The 19,415-nt window shown below is 40.9% G+C and overlaps 4 protein-coding genes across 5 annotated transcripts; 3 read left to right on the top strand and 1 right to left on the bottom strand.

The window, feature by feature from the left end:
• Nucleotides 1-634: 634 nt before the first annotated feature.
• LOC116922115 (pro-epidermal growth factor) lies at nucleotides 635-12,231 on the top strand. Its single transcript, XM_032928539.2, has 8 exons — nucleotides 635-1,058; nucleotides 3,112-3,703; nucleotides 5,743-6,045; nucleotides 9,254-9,443; nucleotides 10,085-10,146; nucleotides 10,283-10,418; nucleotides 10,497-10,774; nucleotides 10,866-12,231. The coding sequence occupies exons 2-8, from the start codon at nucleotides 3,559-3,561 to the stop codon at nucleotides 10,901-10,903; spliced, it is 1,152 nt and encodes a 383-aa protein (XP_032784430.2). The 5' UTR covers nucleotides 635-1,058; nucleotides 3,112-3,558; the 3' UTR covers nucleotides 10,904-12,231.
• A 1,281-nt stretch (nucleotides 12,232-13,512) lies between these two features.
• On the top strand, nucleotides 13,513-15,125 carry LOC116922133 (ubiquitin-conjugating enzyme E2-17 kDa). The gene is made up of 6 exons (XM_032928561.2): nucleotides 13,513-13,682; nucleotides 14,110-14,173; nucleotides 14,351-14,382; nucleotides 14,447-14,524; nucleotides 14,585-14,690; nucleotides 14,833-15,125. Exons 1-6 carry the CDS (start codon nucleotides 13,659-13,661, stop codon nucleotides 14,970-14,972), a joined length of 444 nt encoding a protein of 147 aa, XP_032784452.1. The 5' UTR covers nucleotides 13,513-13,658; the 3' UTR covers nucleotides 14,973-15,125.
• Nucleotides 15,126-15,365: 240 nt separating this feature from the next.
• On the bottom strand, nucleotides 15,366-16,551 carry LOC116922124 (vesicle transport through interaction with t-SNAREs homolog 1A). Its single transcript, XM_032928551.2, has 5 exons — nucleotides 16,278-16,551; nucleotides 16,164-16,219; nucleotides 16,046-16,107; nucleotides 15,641-15,982; nucleotides 15,366-15,585 (listed from the first exon to the last, which is right to left on the bottom strand). Exons 1-5 carry the CDS (start codon nucleotides 16,313-16,315, stop codon nucleotides 15,427-15,429), a joined length of 657 nt encoding a protein of 218 aa, XP_032784442.1. The 5' UTR covers nucleotides 16,316-16,551; the 3' UTR covers nucleotides 15,366-15,426.
• A 136-nt stretch (nucleotides 16,552-16,687) lies between these two features.
• Nucleotides 16,688-17,632, top strand: LOC116922127 (60S ribosomal protein L34). Of its 2 annotated transcripts, none has more exons than XM_032928555.2 (4): nucleotides 16,688-16,825; nucleotides 16,951-17,020; nucleotides 17,217-17,414; nucleotides 17,482-17,632. In XM_032928555.2, exons 2-4 carry the CDS (start codon nucleotides 16,956-16,958, stop codon nucleotides 17,576-17,578), a joined length of 360 nt encoding a protein of 119 aa, XP_032784446.2. In that variant the 5' UTR covers nucleotides 16,688-16,825; nucleotides 16,951-16,955; the 3' UTR covers nucleotides 17,579-17,632. The 2 variants fall into 2 exon arrangements, with proteins under 2 accessions (XP_032784446.2, XP_045029235.1); XM_045173300.1 differs by having other exon boundaries at nucleotides 16,732-16,755.
• The last annotated feature ends 1,783 nt before the right edge of the window (nucleotides 17,633-19,415 follow it).

Below are 19,415 nucleotides of genomic sequence, written 5' to 3'. Positions count from 1 at the left end.
AAACGTCGGTATGTCCTAGCGCCTTTTTCTCTTTTCTCGTGTTCTTTTTTCTCTGTGTCTCGTTATTTCTTTTTCTTTTTTTTCTTCTTTTTTTTTTTAAATACAACCATCGTTGCTACCGAGCTGTGGTTTGCTTTTCCTCCACTTGGCTAACGAAGCGCTTCGGATTCGGAGCTGCAGCTGGCGTTCTTTCCGAACAGAAGCAGTAATGCAGTATACTAGTAACAACATTATGGAGGGACGGGTGGTTCTTCTCCCCTCTTTCGCTATTCCCTTCCTTCCGACGCTGCTGTTTTGTAACAGCATACAGCGGCGAGTGGAACGTTGAGTGGATGTGTGTGGCCAGCCCTCCCCTTCTTCCTTCTTCTCTCTCTGTCTCTCTCTCTCTTTCTCTCTCTCTCCTCCTGCGTGTGTCTGGACACACACACACACACAAAAAGGAAAAGAAAAAAAAAAAGGAAAAAAACGGGCCTCGAATAAAGTCGAACCCAAGTTCACTCGCTTGGGCTAGTTGCGTGCCTGAGGGCATATCCAGTTCTGCTTTCCTATTGGCTTTTAGGAGAACAGCCACCAGAGAACGCGCCAGGCCACCCTCCTGTCCTGGGGCTAGACAGCAGTCGACTACGTAGACCAGTCACTATTCCATCCATGAATTCAGATGGTATACGGTCGTCGTGCAAAGAGGACGTCGTGATCTACACCGCCCACCATCCTGATCGTGACTCTCATTTCTACTCGTTTTCCTCCTCGTTCTCCCCCTCGCAGTTTTTTTACAAGTTTTTTCGCGCATTGAGCCCTTCTTCACTCAACACTTGAATTATTATTCGTGCCTTTTATTTATCTTCGTTGGTTCGACATCGGACACAAACCGCCAGCTCTGAAACGAAGAAGTCGAAACATTTCCAACTGTGAACTCGGGGTACCTGTGTTGATTCGTGGAAACCAGCAAAAGAAACGAAGAAGAAAACAACACAAGTGTGTGAATATTGTTGACGTATCTGTGTGGATTCTGGCGATTAATTGTAGCCGAGGAAAAAAGGAACACTAGCAATCGTTTGGTGAGTTTTTCTTTTTGGGTTTGTTTGTTCGTTTTTTTTTTATCGCTCGACATTGAGTTGCATCGAGGACGGACGTATTCATTTTGTTGTGTATGTTTAAGCTGGTGAAAGTTGGGTGAAAATCGTGGTAGGTGACACGAGAGACAGACCAGTAGCTTGGATGTTTCGTTTTCCCTTACAACTGACCGAGTCTGTTGGTTGTGTTCCACGCAAATTACGGATCAATTTTTACACCGGCACCATGGCTGGTTGACTAGGGCACGCTGCCGCCCGCCATTCCGTAATTCTTTTCCTTTTTTTCCTTTTTTTCCTTTTTTTCCTTTTCTTCTTTTTCTCCCTCCCTCTGCCACGTATCCAACTTGTTTGGGACTCTTTTTTGTGTGTGTGTGTGTGCGTATGTTGTTGTTTCGATTGCATTTTCCAAATGACATGTATCTATAGCACTGAGCATTAAGTTTTGACCCACTCTACAAGCTTAGAGGTAAACCAACAAAAAAGCCAACAAGCAAAGCTATTCGCCGTGGCAATATATTTTTGATAACTAGCAGTAGAAAGTTTTATATAACTAGTTGTTTCTTTTTTTCTTCTTTTTCAAATCGTGTGGGCGCCGTGTGCCTGAGAAATAGTTTACGTTTGTGTGTTGAATGTCAATGTTGTTAAAAGAGAGGGCAAAAAAACAAGAAAAAAGGTGGAGGGTCCAAAATATTCGGTGGAATGCCAAACACAATGATAAGAGTACGACGGATGGGTCGAGAAAAAGATGGACACTAGAATAAGAGAAGGGGGCAGGGGGGGGGGAGACATCTATCTCTCTGAGCCGCCTCTTTAGTCTATTCAATTGTTAAAGTTGGAGCGCTGTGAGGCAAAACATTTTCAGCTCCAACTGGTAGGAAGAGCTACCTGTAAAAACACATTCCGAAACCTTGAGAAAGACGACGACGCCTCGTGGAGCAGGTAGACATTACAGAAAGAAAAGAAGAATAAGAAAAAACAGAAAAAAAAAAAAACCGGACAACAACTCTGGGAATTTTTTATTTATTTATTTTTTTAAACCAATCTTTTCTAGAAGAGATGGCTGTTCAATATAATAAGACGTGAAGCATTATTGAGAGTGAGACGATCTAAATTGTTACCTACACATTCAATGGGGTCGGCGTCCTGCGTACGTTTTCTTTCCGAACAGACCGTATTGGTAATCCGTTCAAATACCTACCCCGGCACGTCCAGACTAGGTTGTTGTTTTCTCCCTTTTTTTTTCTTTTTTCTTTCTTATTATTATTATTTCTTTATTTTTTTATTATCGCGCTAAGGCTTCTTCCTGTGCATTTCGTTTACTTGCACAGCTCCTGTCACCCGAAATTTTAGTTGTCCACATCATTTGTTCCAAATCCTTTGACAACGGACGTTATTCAGTCTGGTGCGTCCCTATGGTACAATGACTTGCCAGTTACGTTCCCAGACGTTTTTCTTTTTTTTTCTTCTTTTTTCTTCTTTATTTTGTCTCAATTTGAATGTGTCACTGATACAAGAAAAAAAGGAAAAAACTTTCGACCGACAAATGTTATTAGTTTACGTGTCCGATAAGACTTCTTGGAAAATTCGGCGAATGTGTTTGGTTAAAAGTCTGGGGCGGGGAAGATTCCTTACCTTTTTTGTTATTATGATTTTCTTTTTTTTTTCTTCTAAAAATGGCAAAAAGTGTGCACGTCTTTTACTATTTAAAAAAAATTAATAATAATAATAAAAAAAAGGACAGGTAAAACAAAATGATTCCTCTGTTTTCTTGTTTGCCTCGAGTGCTTCGTAATCTATTCAAGATAAGGTCGACCAAGACGAGAAATGGCTGTTGTCATCGGCTCAAGTTTTTCCTCATATTGTACAACTGTCTAGACCGGAAACGGGATTGAGTAAAGTCATTGATATTTTCTTGTTGCCCTTTGGCCGCCTACGCTTATTGACCTCGTGTTAGAAACTAAGAAACTTCTTTCGAATAACGAATAGCCTCAACGTTGAAATGGAAATTAATGTGCCATTCTTTTCTATGCCAATGCAGTCGTTAAACATCGCCACATCGAAGACGTTGCCAACGGTATGTGGCATCTTGTTTCCATATACACCGAGTCGGCCTTATAGACAGAAAAAGGGATCCTTTCGTCATCGAATCATCATGCAGTTGCTGGAACTTCTACCATCACAACAGCCACTCTAGAAGAACGTGTTGTGAAAGGTCTTTGCGAACACACACAGAAATCTGCGGGTTTTTTAAAAAGTAACCATCTGGACCGTTTTGATAGCACCAGAGGAAAAAGAAAGAAGAAGAAGAAGAAGAAGCAGTAGTGTTGCTTTCGTTGTGACAAATCGCTCGGCTGAAAACGGTTTTCTAAAAAGAACAAGAAAACACTTTGGTCGTGTTGTTTTCCATTGTGGTGGCCACTGCTTAGCATATCGGCAACGAAAAATACAAACAGTGGTGGTGTTTTTGTCTGCTCGTCTGCGAACAATGTCACTCTCTCCCGAAGAAATGTTTTATCTAGCCACTGGATTGCTGGATATGAACTCGTGGGCGGGCCATGCCAAAAGTAGAGCCGAACAATCCGGAGCCCGCTGCGTGAACAACAACGAACGCACGAGGACCAATTGTGCCGGTATGTATCGTTTGGCTTTTTTTTCTTTTATCATTCCGTTTTGTCCAGTCGTGTGTGTTTTGCGTTTCCGACGTCGACGCAGAGAACGCCCGTTTTGTCAGTTGAACGAATCCAGTTAAGGTGTGGCATATTTGAAGGTTAACATGCGCAGGAATTGATAACGCTTTCAAAACGGTACACAACTGCCATTCAGTGTGTGACACCTGGCTGGCTGGCTGACTGGCAGTGCGCCAATTCCATTGTCGTTAGCAACTAACTAAGAATGTGTCGATGCAATTCTTTGATCATTTTGTATCGGTAGCCCGGGGTTGCATTATCGCATCAATGCCATTATCTTTGTTTTGCTGATGGATGGTGAAAGGGTTTGTTGATCTGTTGTAGGACTGGAGCAGAAAGAAAAGAAAACGAAAACAAAACAAAGGAAAAATCAATGATACTATTTAATAAAAAAATAAAGAATGGTTGGTAAGGAGGGTGGTAGAAAGCCGACTCGAGTGGGCAGGTGGATTGCATTCAAAAGTGAGAAGGTGGCCAAGAGAAGTTGAGAGATTAGCCGTTTTGGACGCACATGGCTACCTTTTCTACTCGTCTTGTGTGCCCACCTGATAAAAAGAAAATTTACCCGAGGCGAGGTTTTGGTGGTAATCAACCAAGCGTCGCTAGCAACGTCACGGATGCAGAACCAAAAGTCTCTTTTCTCTTTTTTTTTTTTTTTTTTCTCTCGTTTTTATTTCTCTTCATTTTTCTCTCTCATTTCTTGTTTCCTTCTCTCTCCCCTTTTTTATTCTTTCTCCCTCCTCTCCCTTTTTTCCCTTCTTCTTTCTCCCTACCTTCCGCCCTCTTTCTCTAGTCGCCCTTGTAAAAGCAAAGGGTTGCATAGTTGAAACGAGACTCAACTGATGGAAACTATCGATCTTTTGTCAGTTGATGACGGACTATTTGTGGCGACAACGAGAATCCTCGGGAAGAAAACAGAAAAAAAAAAGAGGACCCCGAAACATAACTAGGCAGGCAAATCGACGGGTGGAGGTGGGGAGAGGGAGTTTAAAAATGGAAACGTGTTGGGTGGAACGAAACAAGACGAAAAAATAAAAAAAAACTGGCAGAGTGTGGGCATGAATGGCTTACGATGGCCTGAAGAAACGAAAAAATAAAATGCACAGGGAAAAGGGAGAGAGAGAAAAAGTACGACTTTGTTCTCCGCAATAGTTTGGCCACCTGTTGGTCTGCACCAACCGTGTCGCTGCAATGTTGTGGTGCACGCTCCTAATACAACGACATGGAACAATTGGCACTCTATTTTCGTCTCGTTGAAAGACTTGTTTGGAATTTATCAAGAGATCGTTACGTTCTGCCAATCGTCCACCATTATTGGCGCCGCCGTACACAGACCAAGTTCACCGTGAGTACGCACATCGATTCGCAGACGAAAATGAACGGTGCATTCCAGTTTTGCCACATCTGTCTCCCTATCAGCCAAAAGAAAAATATGTTCAAACCAAATAGCGTAGATTCTAATAGAAGCAAAAACAATGAGAGTAATAAATCGCGCGTTAATGTAATCAGCACTAAAAGTCGACTGATGCGGGTACATCTGTTGGAAGGGGCAATCGAGATTTAGTTCTTTTGTGTGTAATAGCGATGCCTTAACGTCAAATGGGGACGATTTGTTTTACGACAACGCAAAAAACGTCTTTTTGGATACGTTGACAAATCGGATTCTTTTTTGCCATCTAATAACCCGAGTACACGTACCCGTGTAAGACGCACCAAACAAAAACAAAAAAAAACTAACGAAAAATAGCTTTACCGACTAACAGCGGAGAGGCGGGGGGCAGTTTCCCATAGCAGATGATACCCAATGGCACAGTCATTTTGTGTGTGTGTGTGTGTGTGTGTGTGTGCCTTTGACGGACACTGTGACAAACAAACATTTAAAAGTTTGCCTAGAAATGAGTGAAGCATTGTAAAAGAATTATCTGGCTCTAATGTAATGAATTGTCTCTTTAAAACAAAACCAAACAAAAAAAAATATTTAGGTGACAACAAGCCACTTAGCGATCAAGGAGAAGAACTGCTAGGATTGCCCGTGCCTCAATCGATGCGTCCGACTCCGACCGCTTTCAAATGCCCACCGTCTGCGCGAAAGAATGGCTGCTCATCTCCGTCTAGTCTTTCATCTCATTCTGGAAGGTGTTCTTCAACGCCCAATCGTCTGGGTCTCATTTCCAACTCTCTGAACAAAATGTCATCCCCTTCGTCATCACCGGGTCGATCCAGTTGGCGGAATATCTCCTTCACCGTGCTCGTCGTCTTTTTGGCCTTTTCTTTGCAAACTGCAGGTAAGCATTCCCATCTCTCTTTTGTTTGGTTTTGGTTGGAAATTGGCTTTCATGTTGCCGATGATTCGCTTAAATGAATGGAAACAAAAACGGCGTCTGTGACTAGCCGTCCTGCTCTTCAATGGCCGTTCCCTTGAAATGTTCGTCACAAACTTCGTCGACTATTCGAGTCGTTTAGTGTCACCCGAGCCGTCGCACGTGGCACGCAGACGTTGGTGTCGTCTACCAGTAGACGGCGCTTCCCGTCTCGTGCTCAATCGATTTCCTTTCTCTACCCGCAGAGTACCACACATTTAATTATTATTTTTGTTTCTTTCTGTCTCTCGCTCTCTTTGGTGCGAGCTCAATGGCTTCCAGCGGCTGAGAGAGGGGGTGGGGTTGGAGAGGGTGTCTGGGGGTGGGATAGGAAAACTGTTGGAATAAAAATGAAATGGGAAGATTCAATGCCGTTATTCTAGTTTGAAGCTTTGGCTAATTTTCCGTTATGGCTTTCCTGCAGTATGCGCTCATCTGAAATTCATCAGGTGAATTTCGCAGTTGGCGCTGCTCTTCGCCGTTTAACCAAAGGGGCGGTTTGTCATTGGCGGCCGCTACACTTGGCGATGCGAAAATTCAATGAGATCGGCATTTAGTTGTTTTTAGCTGTCATTTTCTGCCTCGCCCTTTTTTTTTTTTTTTTCTCATTTCGTATCGTTTTGTCTGCTTGGATAAATGCCACAGAACGTAAAGTACGTAGCATAGAGAATAATTCGTTGAAACAAAAAGAAAAAAAGGAAAAGGAAAAAGAAGCGAACATTGATGGTTGATAATTTAATAGTGAGGGACGGCGGTGAGTGTCTAGCTGGCCTAGATGCGTGTCAGAAAGCATGGCTGACCAGAAGAACAGCTGCTTGAAACAGCCCGAGGTCTCAGACCGCAGAGTCATGAATGTGCAGCTGCTGCTCTCCCCACCGTGCGCGCTCGCCATGCACACACCGCAAATGATGTATACATAACTGGAAGCAGCTTGCTCAAGTCATTCGCTTGCCACGGCCGCACTAGGCAGATGCAACCTTCACCAAGCCTTTTTTTTTTTTTTTTTTTCTTCTCCTGATTGTGCCATTTAATATCATAATTACTTGGCCTTCTACGCGCTTCACTCTTTTTTCAAATCTTGTGCCACGAGCCCGTCACATGACAAAAAGTGTTTGGACAGCAAAAGACTCCCCAGATGATGTTTTCAACCCCCTCTTTTTTGTTGTGAAGGGCATAAAAAAAAAAAAAAATCCACATATGAAATCGATGACAGGTCACCGGATATAAGCGTCGGCAGGTGGCGCGCCTCTCCCTCGGCATGTGCTTACACCCTCTCCGGAATCATCGCCACCATCAGAAGGCTTACTTATGTCTGTCTGTGTATGTGTGTGTGTGCACTCCATATGGTCACACATGGGTAGGCAGGAACCAGATGTGACATGCGCTCCTTTTCCTCTCCCCCCTCCCCTTCCCTCATTCTCTTTTGCTTCCTCCTTCTGTTTCCTCACTTTTTTTTCCCTTTCCCCCGTTGTTCATTTTTTTTCCCTCTCCTTTCCGAAAAACGTGTGGTGTCCTGTGACAGGACACAGAATGGAATAAGGGAAATTTTCTAGTTGCATTTTTCGAGACGTTGCACGTTTTCTCTAAAAAAAAAAAAAACAAAAACAATTGCTGTCTGCTTTTCTTTTTCAGGTAGTTTTTTTTTCCTTCCCCAAAAGTATTACGTTACACATGCCAGATCAGTTATATAAGCAACATCTTTGTTTAGAGATCGATGGACGTTGCTCATCACATATTCCAAAACACCTTTTCTGCTTGGCTATTCCTCGTGTTTTTTTTTTGTTTTGTTTCTTTCTTGAAACTAGAAAAAGAAAGGGAAAAAAAGGAACTTTTGACGAGTCGTTCATGACCGAAATAGAATGGTATAGGATCGTTAGAGTTTGTGTTGCAAGAGAAAGGAATTGAAAGTGTTTGGAATTGTTTCTTCGAACTTGTGTTTTTCCTTGTATTACGGCAATGGTAATGGTATTTAGGGAATAGGTAGGATCCATCCGCTTACCATCTGACAGACGGGTAAGAACCCGTCTGACCTCGATGACCCGTCTTATATTTTCTTTTCGCTTTTCCTCTTTAATCTAACAGAAGGGTGTAAGACATAAGCTTTCCAATCGTGCCTTACTTGTGAAAGGAACGATGCTCGCAACCCCCTCTCCCTCCGTCAGCGGTGTACAAGAGTCTACGACGGTGTCGTGTTTCCTATCGGGTCTGCTAAGGTTGGCAAGAGCTTCCAGAAACAGTTGCAGAAGAACCGAGTACTTTTGGGTTCTTTTTTTTTTTTTTTTCTTTTCTTTTCTTTTTCTTCAATCTCTTGAACGTTTCGCATTACGCTTTAATATTTTCGCCTTTATTTTTGCGTAGCTTCCCTTTGTCAGACTGACAGACTTTAAAGGGCTGAAATAAAAACAAAAGAAACCCTTTTGAATTAGTCTTGACCAAAAAACGCGATAGTGCAACTCTTACTCTATTGCTTTTGTGGATGTAGAGCCACATAACCGGAACTTACAAAAACTCCACAATATAACGGCAAATGACGAAGCGGTTCCGGTTGGGCTTGTTCCGGATGTGATCCTCTTTCAAACAACATGTTTACCATGTTGCGGCCAGTTTTTATTTATCTATTCATTTTTAGCTGGCGAAAATTGTTACGTTTGCAACGTAACAATTGCCATTTTAGTTTATTACTTTGCCCACTCGTCGAAATGTCCATTGCCAAATTTGATTGATCGAAAAACTGCCAACGAGCCAAAAGGGCGTCGTTAGTCAACCGAAACGATCCTATTGGTGATGCGGCTGTCCAATAGAGGACAGCATTGGGCCTAAATAGGCTTTTATGAGGCTTTGATGAGGCTTTGATGAGGATTTGATGAGGATTTGATGAGGATTTGGAACAATTCGTTTGCTTCTACCATCCTTGCGAGGCATGTTGCCGTGTTGGACGAAGCGATGCCTTATAGTTGGCCTGGAGACTTGTGCGCATTTCGTAGAAGTGAAGCGCGCATGTTCTCGTGATGTTTAGCCTATTGAAATCAGTTGGAAGTCTTTTGTCAAGAAAGTTGGTTGTGAGGTGGAAAGAAAGGTCAACAATACCTGTCTTGATGTGTTTTAAACAATGATTTTTTATTTCATTTTTCAGAGGGTTGCTCGAGTCGGTCGACACCCAAGCCACGACCCCCGCCTCCCCTGCCGAGCCCGACGCCCGCTGTTCGACCCAACATCACGTTCCAGACGTATGCATGTCCGCCGACATATGCCACGTATTACTGTCTCAATGGCGCCACGTGTTTCACTATCAAAATAGGAGAGTCCATTCTCTACAATTGCGAGTAAGTTCACATTCGCTTCGCTCGTCTGCCTTTCTGCTTGTCGCCGTGTTGGCTGTCTCGCAGATGAGCATGTTTGCTTACGTCATCTCCATTCTATCTATTCATAGCGATTCACAGTACGTCATTCCTAGTACGTACGTCACCTCTCGGCCTTTGTTACGTCTTCATTTGTCCGCGTACAAACGCAGAATGCAACAGTGGGAACGATGTTTGTTTCCTCTTCGTAGCGGTTACTTTTATCGTCTAAAACGTTTTTACTTGCACCTAGACAATGTCAGAATTCCGGAAATTTTTTTATTTCACGACAAAGAAAAAGAAAAAGAAAAATTAACATAATTGATATTTGTCTTCCATGTGGTGGGAAGGATCTAGCTAAACCAGCTAAGATGCAGCATTCCAGTTACTCTGGCTGCCCGATTGATTCAACGCACGTAGCTTACCTTAACTAAATTGTTTAGGGTGGAGGAAGCGTTAAGGGACTATGCATTCCTTTCCTCGTATGGCATTTCCTCTTCCATTTTCCTTTCTCTTTGGATTGGGTGGAGGAAGGGGGGGGGGAGACGGATATCATTACGTGCATCACTTGCTACATGGTCTGAATAGACAGCGCAAACTAACCTTTATTTCTTATTTCTTTGCAGGTGTGCTGAAGGTTTTATGGGCCAGCGTTGCGAATACAAAGATTTGGACGGATCGTATCTGCGTAAGTCTCTTTGATTTTTACTTCAAATATATGGTGTCGATTTGAAAATGAATTCAATTGGTTTTTCATTTCCAATTGTAAAAAATAATGTTTTTCATTGTTTGTTTGTTTTTCCGTTTCTTCTAACTCTCTGTAGCATTGAGAGAGAAGATTATGCTTGAACGAGCAAGTATCGCAGGTGGGGCAACCGTTGCCGTCGTTTTGGTTGTTATCATTTCCATCATATTTTACACATACGTCCGTCAACAAAGGAAGGAACAACGACTCGCAAGGTCTGTTTCAATTGAGCTTCTCGCCTTTATTCACTTACATTTTCGAGTGGAAATCATATTTTGTTTTATTTCGCTTAGTTTTGAGCAAGTGACAATGGACAGAATTCAAATAAGAAACGGAGGTTGCAGTTCTTGTAGCAGCATTGGGGTGTGCCGTTTTGGTGTAGCTTGTACGAAGAAGAGTTCCATCCCTCCTCACCAGCACTGCCTTCACCAGTTTCACTTGGCTTCTGGCGAGAAAAAAATGAACAATCCAAATCTGATCAATATCGATGCCCATCACGCGCAGGCTTTTCGCCTGACTGGCTTAGCCTTTAATCCACTCGGCAATAGCAATACGTCCATCACCTATATTGGTAAACATATTTCCACTGGGAAATTCGCCAAATTTCTTAGCAAAAAGGATGTACGCTAATCTAATAACGTTATTTTTCTCCCATTTTCTAGGCGAATGCCCTTTTGGCAAATGTGACGACAGAAGGTGAAGCATCTAAAAGTTGTCACACGATATTGTCATTACCGAACGGAGACTGGGACCGCAAAGCAAAAGTGGTCACACCAATGTGAATATTTTAAATGCTCAGCCTATTTCTTCATTAATGTACGCTTGAAGCAAAAAAATTTAATCGTCGGTCATTTGGGAGACATCGCTACCACCCTATTAGTCTAACCGTGCACCTTGCAAATAGCAGAGGGAAACCTAGTTGAATATAAAGAATGGGACCATATTCAGCAAAAGTGGTATTTCTCCCTCGTACAAATACATTCCATGCCACCGTTATTAATGATCCTTAAAAGACAATAGTGCGAGAAAAAAAAAATAATAATAAAAACAAAAAAAAAAAAACGAAGAAAAAAAGAAAAAACAAAAAGAAAAAAAGATACTGCAACGCAGAGCAACCTTTTTTTTTTTTTTTTCTCTTCAAATATCATTACGCGATTAGTATTTACCGTAATCCATCGTAAAGTCGTGCAGGCAAATTCACCGGATCATCAATAGCGTCTGGCCGAGGTCCCAAATAGTCGGAATGTTCCAAGTATAACTAAAGCGAGTTGGATGTTAGACCGTGAGATGAAGTAAAAGAGCTGCCACATAGTGCTTGCTTCATAGCAGACCGTTTAGATCGCACAACAAATGTTATGCATTGTACAACAGTTTCCAATCTTGATGTCCCAAGTGCATCATGTCTGTAAATGATATAGTCAAGGAATGCATCAAATGGGAATTCCCGTGGAAAATGCGTTTTTGAATTATTATTATTATTTTTTTTTTATTATTATTATTATTATTATTATTATTATTATTATTATTATTATTATTATTATTCCCCTACCGCCCTCTCCCTTTTTGCTAATAAGAAAATTTAGTTTGAACTTTTTTCTTTGCTGAAAATCTCCTCCGACTCTATAGATATAAACTGTGTGTAAATGCCGTGCTAGTGTGAACATTTTCGGTGAGTAATTAAAGTTGTCGAATGTCAGACCATGTATGTATCAAAGATGCAAAAGTAATTCAGACTTGTTTGTTTTTGTCCACGTTTTTCCTCCCATCTTAAACTTATCTATTCATATTTTCTTTTTCTGGACTGCGTGAATTATTATTTACTATGTACAGTTACAAGTGTGTCTGTTTCGATTGAAGCCGCTTTATTCAGTTTTCTTAACGGCAAATTGTTGTAATGTTGTTTGCTGGAGCGTCTTGCATTTACATGTACATACCAACGAAACGTTAAAATGCCTACACTTATCTTCTCTTCTCTCTTCGGTGAACCACTTCTTTGATCAGACTGTTGATTACACAGTTCACATATCATACGTGTACAAATGCTAACTGCCGTCTATCAGTTATTGACATTGACAGTCCTTGTGTTTAGTGATTGGTGGACACTTCGCTGCCCAAAAGTCGTCGCCTTCTGCTTGTATTTAATTGCCGACAATCATTTCAATTTCAAACTACGTGCGGAGAAGGAAAAAAAAAACAAAACAAACTAGTAGACTAAAAGAACTGCCATCTAGCAAACGAATCGAAATGCTCAATCGCACATCGCATTCCAGTTATATCGTAATTGTATATTCCATTGCTTTTGCCCACATAGTATGTATTATACGTACGTAAGCACCTGAAGGCTTCAGGACAAGGCCATTAGTAAGTTTGGCTACTTTCCATTCGTATAAGCACAACAAAGCGGTCAAGAGCCGAGGTACGGGATGAATTTTCGTTTTGGCATGGCAGGGAAGTACGTGTGATATGTTATTGAACAACGGGAAAAGCCAAGTTGACGCAATGCGTTAGTTGGCGCGCACCGCATACGTTGAAAATTGAAACTGCATCGCAATAGGCCACTGATCATTATCCAACGTGGTGCTAGAAGACGAGGAGGTTAATACTGCGCGTTACCTGAAATGCACGATTTTATGTTAATTCCATTAATCGAAGCAGACGAATTGTTAGCGGCTATCCTCGCTTGACGGAACGAGTCAGATCCATTAGAAGCCCGCCTAAAAGACGGTAAATAGGTTTTACATGTTTTCTGGGCCATATCTCTCATCCACCGTAACGTCATGAAGAAGCTCTTTCATCGAGCTGTTGATTATTGTAGTAGAATGAAAGCCGTTGCTAAGGGCCTCATTCTTCTTGTCCTTGAACCTAGTCGGCGTGTAAAATTACTGGTAAAGCTCAACATGATGTTTAGTTTCGCAGAATCGAATAGATATTGGATTTTTGTTTCTCAGAATTTGGAAACTCCCTCTTGTATTAAAAGATGAAAGAAGAAATATCGTCGTGAAGGAATTAGTTGAACGTCTCAATAAAGCTACGATGGAAATGAACGCGACATCGAATTCTGCGACCCATTATTCCACACTGAATTTCTTTCTTTGTCGTGCATATGAGTTGCCAAGAATTTCAGCAATGCATTACAATTTGGTTTCGATTTTCTTTCTCTCTAGGGTGGGTGCAACGAGATAAATGCGGGAACACCCATAAATTTAAAAAAGCCAAGTGTCACCCGTTAGATGGCGTTGCAGTTATTGCGCAGATGCGCATTGTGGTTGAACGCAACGTTGTACGGGTTCGGCACTCTGGTTTCGGCATCGAGAAAGCAAAGAGATTTCAATTAGGCAAGATACCTTTGGCAACGCTGTTCTTCCCTATCCTCCATATTGGAAAAAGAGTTCCTGTTGGTGGTGACAAGGACTAGTCTTTCGGCAAAACTTGTATAGCGTGCATATATCATAAAGATGGCATTGAAAAGAATCAATAAGGTAGGTGTAATCATTTAAAGCCTGCTTCAAATGAAATTGGACCTTCAATTTATTTTAAATTTCATGTTCATTTGAGAGGAAATCACGTAAATGTAAAACGCGATAAAGGAGTCGCCATGTTAAGGCTTGCTCGGCGAAAGTTCTGGTTGTGACTAAACGTATTTTTACATGTAATACGGGTAACCAAAGTGGTAGCTATCAATACTTTCTTTCGCCGACAGATTTCATCAGATACTTAAGAATTATTGTTTTCGATTATATGCTTTGACAAACGTGTTAAGCTACTTGACATTTACAACACCACAATTTATAATTACCACTTATTTTTTGTTTTCATTTATAAGTGAATTCATTTATGTGATCTTATGCCAGTGTGTGATGTTATAGCTTTTCACTTTAGAAAATTGGTTTTTCTTTTTTTCTCCAGGAACTTCAAGATCTTGGACGGGATCCTCCTGCACAGTGCTCGGCAGGCCCTGTAGGAGATGACTGTAAGCAGATTGGTTTACCTAAGTTCAACCAAAGGATAACTAGTTATTTATTGCAACTTGTTTAAAATGTTGATTTCAGTCTTATTGTGTTCAGTAGACAGATAATTTAAAGAAATATTTAGGTTATGTAGATTGAGTGGAAACAATTACAACTCATTATAACATTATTTCCAACAGTATTCCATTGGCAGGCCACAATCATGGGGCCCGTAAGTTTAATCTTTTCTTTTTTAGTTTATGTTTTTTTTTCTAAGACTATTGGGATATTTTTAGCCTGACAGTCCCTATCAAGGTGGAGTTTTCTTTCTCACCATTCACTTTCCGACAGATTATCCATTCAAACCACCCAAGGTATGAAGTGCCATTGAGATTGTTGTTTAATTTTTTCAACCTCTGATTCTTTCACTCTAGGTGGCATTTACCACACGCATCTATCATCCCAATATAAACAGCAATGGTAGCATTTGTTTGGATATATTGAGATCCCAGTGGTCACCTGCACTCACCATTTCTAAAGGTATTTACTTGCACATCAATTTTATAAAAAAGGTTGTAAACTAAGCTTCTGTGGTTCAAAACCTAAATGGGGAAATATTGGTTTGTCAAATTCTCCTATGGTATGAAGAAGATTTTTAACTTGTACTTCTTTGAAATTCCAGTGCTGCTGTCAATTTGTTCTCTGCTATGCGACCCAAACCCGGATGATCCTTTGGTTCCGGAGATTGCCAGGATATACAAGACTGACCGAGAGCGATACAATGAACTCGCACGGGAATGGACTCGTAAATATGCCATGTGATGACGCCGTCATCTTCTTGGTCCAGCTCTTTCCCCCCCCTTTTTTTCAAAATTCCCTCACCCCAACTTCCCCGCCCATCTACTCCTTGCGATCGGAATGTATCGAGATGTCGATGGAACTTAATTAATTCTAAATAAAATCCTTGTGCCGTCACATCTTGCTCTTGTGCTAGTCTTTTACTCGTTTTGGTATCGAAGTCAAGTTGGTGAAAATAGATCGAATAATGAATATCAACGACGAATAATAACAATGGAATACAAAAGAGCATTCGCAATGTAAAATGAGTTACTGCGCTTATGGCAGATGAATGTTCAAGTGATAGCTTTCCTCCACCTTAAATAACAAACAAAACGGTTATTGCCGTTGGCAACAATAAACTTTAATTTGCAGTGCAAGGGTGAGCAAAACGCTAACGTATATTTTTATGTGAAACACGGGCAGAACAGAAGGATGACTAGGAATTTGCTCTGAACTTTATGTACAAAGTAATTATGATAAAAAGTATAACTAAGGAAATTAAGCCAATGAGTATAAGCCGATTGTGAATAATTCTCACGAGCATGTGATTAAGCAAACGTCCGCTTCGACCAAGTTCTTGATCTGTCTCTATCAACTACATAGGAAAGAGATGTTAATGCCAAACATCAGCCAAACTTACAAGAACTTACTCTGTTTCTGGTTCTTTGCACAGTTTCTCGTTGGTGATTGAGGTCAGCAAGAATATTATTGCCTATCTGTTCTGTTTCAATTACTATCTGGTAACCAGCCTCTAAACGACTTTTTCCTCTCTCTAGTTTTTCACTGTTTATCAAGAACTGGTTATGGTCGTATGTGTCTTCCACTTCTGTATCTCCAAACAGTTCTTCTCTATCTCCATGTTTTGCAAGTTTTTTATTATTAAATTCCTTTTCAAGTCTTGAAAGTTCAACTCGATAGCTTTCAATGCGTGTAAAATATTTGTTCCTTGATGTTGTATCAAGTTCTCGAACTTCCAGCTCCATCTGCTCCAACTAGGTATAGTTTTTCTTATGCATGAATTATGTATGTTTAGAAAAGTTGAGTTTGATTCTTACAATATCTTTTGTTTCTTCTAGTTCTCTCACAATCTGTTGAACAACAGATTTTTTGTCCTCAGCTATCACATCAAACTTGTTACTCAATGTAATCTTTAAACTTTCAGTATGGTTCTACCTGTTATTGTCCCATTCAGTGTTGCTGTTTTTGCTGTGATGCTCGCGGTCGTGACACTAAAACACGTGAAAAACATTAATTACTTGGATGATATTTGTTTTTTTCACATAATACCTGAATTGCTGTTCATAACTTTTTAACAGAGACTCCATTTTATGTATAAATCAATTATCGTGTGCCAAGAAAACAATAATATTCAAACGACAACATTAATTGACGGTGTACCTCTGCTTCCTCTCTGTTCACCCTAACCCCGAAGTCCCTAGGGCCTAAGCTCCTTTTGTGGCTGACAGGCTACTGCCAGGCCAGTACCCGGTAATGAGCAAATCAAATTATTTGTTTACATAATTCAAAAAAGTTTTACGACATCTTATATTTTTAGATCCTTCTGGATTACATTGCACTTTCATAACTGGACTTCAATCTTCTATATTTCCGTAATTTTTCATTTTGCGGCCCCAAGCCCCATTGCCTCTAGCCCTCTACAGTGTACAGTCTACACTACTCTACACATAAACGATAAAGTCGAAACAAATTCTTGCTGGCAACGCCGTACTCGCCACCGAAACAAGTGACGGCCGACAATTACCAGGCAAGCAGTTCTCTTTAGCTTTTTTACTGTTTCGTCCTTTCTTTCCTGTTTGAGCCTTCTATATCAAAAGGTATGAAGAAAGTTGTATCGGTGTGCATCCACTTAAAATAGACATATTTCGTACTGCAAGAGTCAAAAGTGTCACACTATTTACGTTCGGTTCTTATTAAACATAAATCTATTTGGTATTGGCAGGCAAAATGGCTCAACGGTTAACTTATCGGAGGCGCCTCTCGTACAACACTGCAAGCAACCAACGTCGCATGTAAGTTCTCGTTGACGTTTTTTTTAAGCTTAGTAAAATTCTCAAAACTTAATTCCGAATCCGATTAATTTGTAAATGTGATTCTGGAACAATTGTTACCTCGTTCAGAGTTCGTGGTAGTGTAAACAAATTTGATATGTTGTTCCAATCATATGAAGTATTGGACGTAATTTGTTACTGATTTTGTCGTCTCTAGTGTGAGAACGCCTGGTGGACGTCTTGTATATCAATACAAGAAGAAGCAAAGGAAGATTCCAAAGTGTGGTATGTGTAAGACCACCCTGAGAGGAATCCGGCCAGCCAGAGCTCATGAGAGGAAAAGGATGTCATTGAGGCAAAAGAAAGTATACCGTGCATATGGAGGATGTCTGTGTCACAGCTGTGTCCGGGAGAAGTAAGTCTTTTTACGATACTAATTTCATTCAACACTAACACTAATTTTATCCAACAAATGATTACAGGATTGTCAGAGCATTCTTGATTGAGGAGCAGAAAATAGTAGCCAAAGTGCTGAAGGCTCAGCAGGCTGCTGTGAAATCTTCTAAAGGCAAAGTTTGATACCTTTTCCGATGATGTGTGGGTGTAGATTAATACACCTTGTGTCATGTGGTACAGTCATTTGTCAGATTTTTTATCTCAACATCTAAGGGCTATTTGGCACTCATATTATTTTTAATAATATGAGTGCTTTTTTTCAAAACATTTCACAGCGATGGAACAAATTGAGCTATGTAACCAGCAGATATGTGGTTATGTTGACCCTGCAAGCAGGAAACAGTGTTTTCCCACGCACGTATAGTATTTACGAGCAAAATTTCGTTTAAATCCTAGTCTGTCGATATGTTCACTATTATCCAAAGTTTTTCGTGAAGTTATTTAACATGGTGATGGTGGGAAATACCATGAATTTACTATATGCTCGTCCTGTGTTAATCAGACTATCAAACGTTTCAGCATTCTGTCGTGCTATTGCACTTGCATTCTTGTTAGCCACATGGTGGAAACAATACGTGTTTGATGTAAATGTTTAAAGCCTTACACTTGTATGTCAGAAACTAAGCAAAGAAGACAAGTGAAGAGTAGTAAAAAGTGAAGGATTTGTAGCAATTTAACTTCGTCATTCAATTTCTATTGTTTAAAATCAGGCTTTTGTTGGACAATAACAATAATCAACACCACGTATAGGACAAAGCTGACGAGTTAAAACATTAAAGCTGACAAAACAAACTAGCAAATGAATCCGAAACGCTGACTGGTTAGACAGCTCTAGTCTAAAGAATAAGATCAGGTTGTTAGCGAATATTCTGTATTTGTGCCCATGACATACCCGGGTCTTATGTAGGTAACGAAACTGGTTCCATTACCCGGTTCTTAACTCATTACATCGGGTTTTACACCACAACATGGCCAGGTGCTTTATGGTTTAGCTACAAGATGGCGGGGTGGAAGTAATTATAAGTTAGGTATGAAGTTAGCAATCGGCCCCGATTAGCCAAAATCGGGTTAACCGGCCCGCCCCGGAAAAGGGCGATCGGGTCTGAATCGGGGTGCCACTTCGTCAGCCAGGGCAGAGCGGGGCAAAAATCGAGTTTAATCCGCTTGCCCCGACGCCTTTTGCAAAATGGCGCCTGATTCAAACTCCGAGGTTGAGTCGGGTTTTTATCAGGGCTACCCGGTGCGAACTCAACAAGGTATCTGAGACGGCGTCTTAACGTTCAGACGATAAATACGCCAATGCTAAAGCATAGTCATAGAACCCTGGTTGGTTCACGCTGAGAGGAATCCCTAAAATACCGCGTTTCGTTGGTCTGAATGTCTAAAATTTCGACGGTTTTGGGGCGAGGCACATTATTGGAAACTAGAATCAGAGTCATCTATCGAGAGAAACTGAGTTATTCAACGGCCATTGTCAGTGTTTCTATTCGAGCTTCAATTTTTCTGGTATCGTCTGCCCTGTTCGTTTCCTTTATCACTGTTGTGATTGGCTGTTGAAGTTTTCAAACATGTTTCCTTATTGGTGCACTTATCACATACCCGCTGGAGGCTCTGACTGCTATTTCCGAAATTAGACACAACGACAGACGATTCCCCCCATGTCGTGAACCAACCAGGGTTCTATGACTCTGGCTGAAGGATAGGGCCTTCCAAAGAATCGATTCTTTTCCAGTCTTTTAACGATTCAATACATCACCATCTAGCCAACACATACTTCATATTTAATCCCTGAGAGATTTTACTTTGGTAAAGATGGAAGGCTATGCCGTGGTTATGGGCCCCAAACTGTTTATTGTTTCCCTGGGGGTTCCAGCCGTTCTGTGATTGGCTGCAAATTGGGCAGAATTATCGCGGGTAAACTGGAGAACTTTTCGTTTTCATTTATTTTTTATTTGATTAG

The sequence above is a fragment of the Daphnia magna genome, linkage group LG4 (genome assembly GCF_020631705.1).
Source record: "Daphnia magna isolate NIES linkage group LG4, ASM2063170v1.1, whole genome shotgun sequence".
Lineage (NCBI taxonomy): Eukaryota > Metazoa > Arthropoda > Branchiopoda > Diplostraca > Daphniidae > Daphnia > Daphnia magna.
This window is presented reverse-complemented; position numbering and strand designations above follow the sequence as displayed.

What these genes read in the sequence shown, in the direction of transcription:
- LOC116922127 (XM_032928555.2), top strand. Translation starts at nt 16,956, where the DNA reads ATGGCTCAACGGTTAACTTATCGGAGGCGCCTCTCGTACAACACTGCA. An exon ending in GCAAGCAACCAACGTCGCAT is followed by an intron (nt 17,021 to 17,216) that starts GTAAGTTCTCGT and finishes TGTCGTCTCTAG; the next exon opens with TGTGAGAACGCCTGGTGGAC. An exon ending in CACAGCTGTGTCCGGGAGAA is followed by an intron (nt 17,415 to 17,481) that starts GTAAGTCTTTTT and finishes AAATGATTACAG; the next exon opens with GATTGTCAGAGCATTCTTGA.
- LOC116922124 (XM_032928551.2), bottom strand. Translation starts at nt 16,315, where the DNA reads ATGGAGTCTCTGTTAAAAAGTTATGAACAGCAATTCAG. An exon ending in AGTTATGAACAGCAATTCAG is followed by an intron (nt 16,220 to 16,277) that starts GTATTATGTGAA and finishes CACGTGTTTTAG; the next exon opens with TGTCACGACCGCGAGCATCA. An exon ending in ACTGAATGGGACAATAACAG is followed by an intron (nt 16,108 to 16,163) that starts GTAGAACCATAC and finishes TTGATGTGATAG; the next exon opens with CTGAGGACAAAAAATCTGTT.
- LOC116922115 (XM_032928539.2), top strand. Translation starts at nt 3,559, where the DNA reads ATGTCACTCTCTCCCGAAGAAATGTTTTATCTAGCCACTGGATTGCTG. An exon ending in TCCATTCTCTACAATTGCGA is followed by an intron (nt 9,444 to 10,084) that starts GTAAGTTCACAT and finishes ATTTCTTTGCAG; the next exon opens with GTGTGCTGAAGGTTTTATGG. An exon ending in TACGTCCATCACCTATATTG is followed by an intron (nt 10,775 to 10,865) that starts GTAAACATATTT and finishes CCCATTTTCTAG; the next exon opens with GCGAATGCCCTTTTGGCAAA.
- LOC116922133 (XM_032928561.2), top strand. Translation starts at nt 13,659, where the DNA reads ATGGCATTGAAAAGAATCAATAAG. An exon ending in AGGCCCTGTAGGAGATGACT is followed by an intron (nt 14,174 to 14,350) that starts GTAAGCAGATTG and finishes TATTTCCAACAG; the next exon opens with TATTCCATTGGCAGGCCACA. An exon ending in ATCCATTCAAACCACCCAAG is followed by an intron (nt 14,525 to 14,584) that starts GTATGAAGTGCC and finishes CTTTCACTCTAG; the next exon opens with GTGGCATTTACCACACGCAT.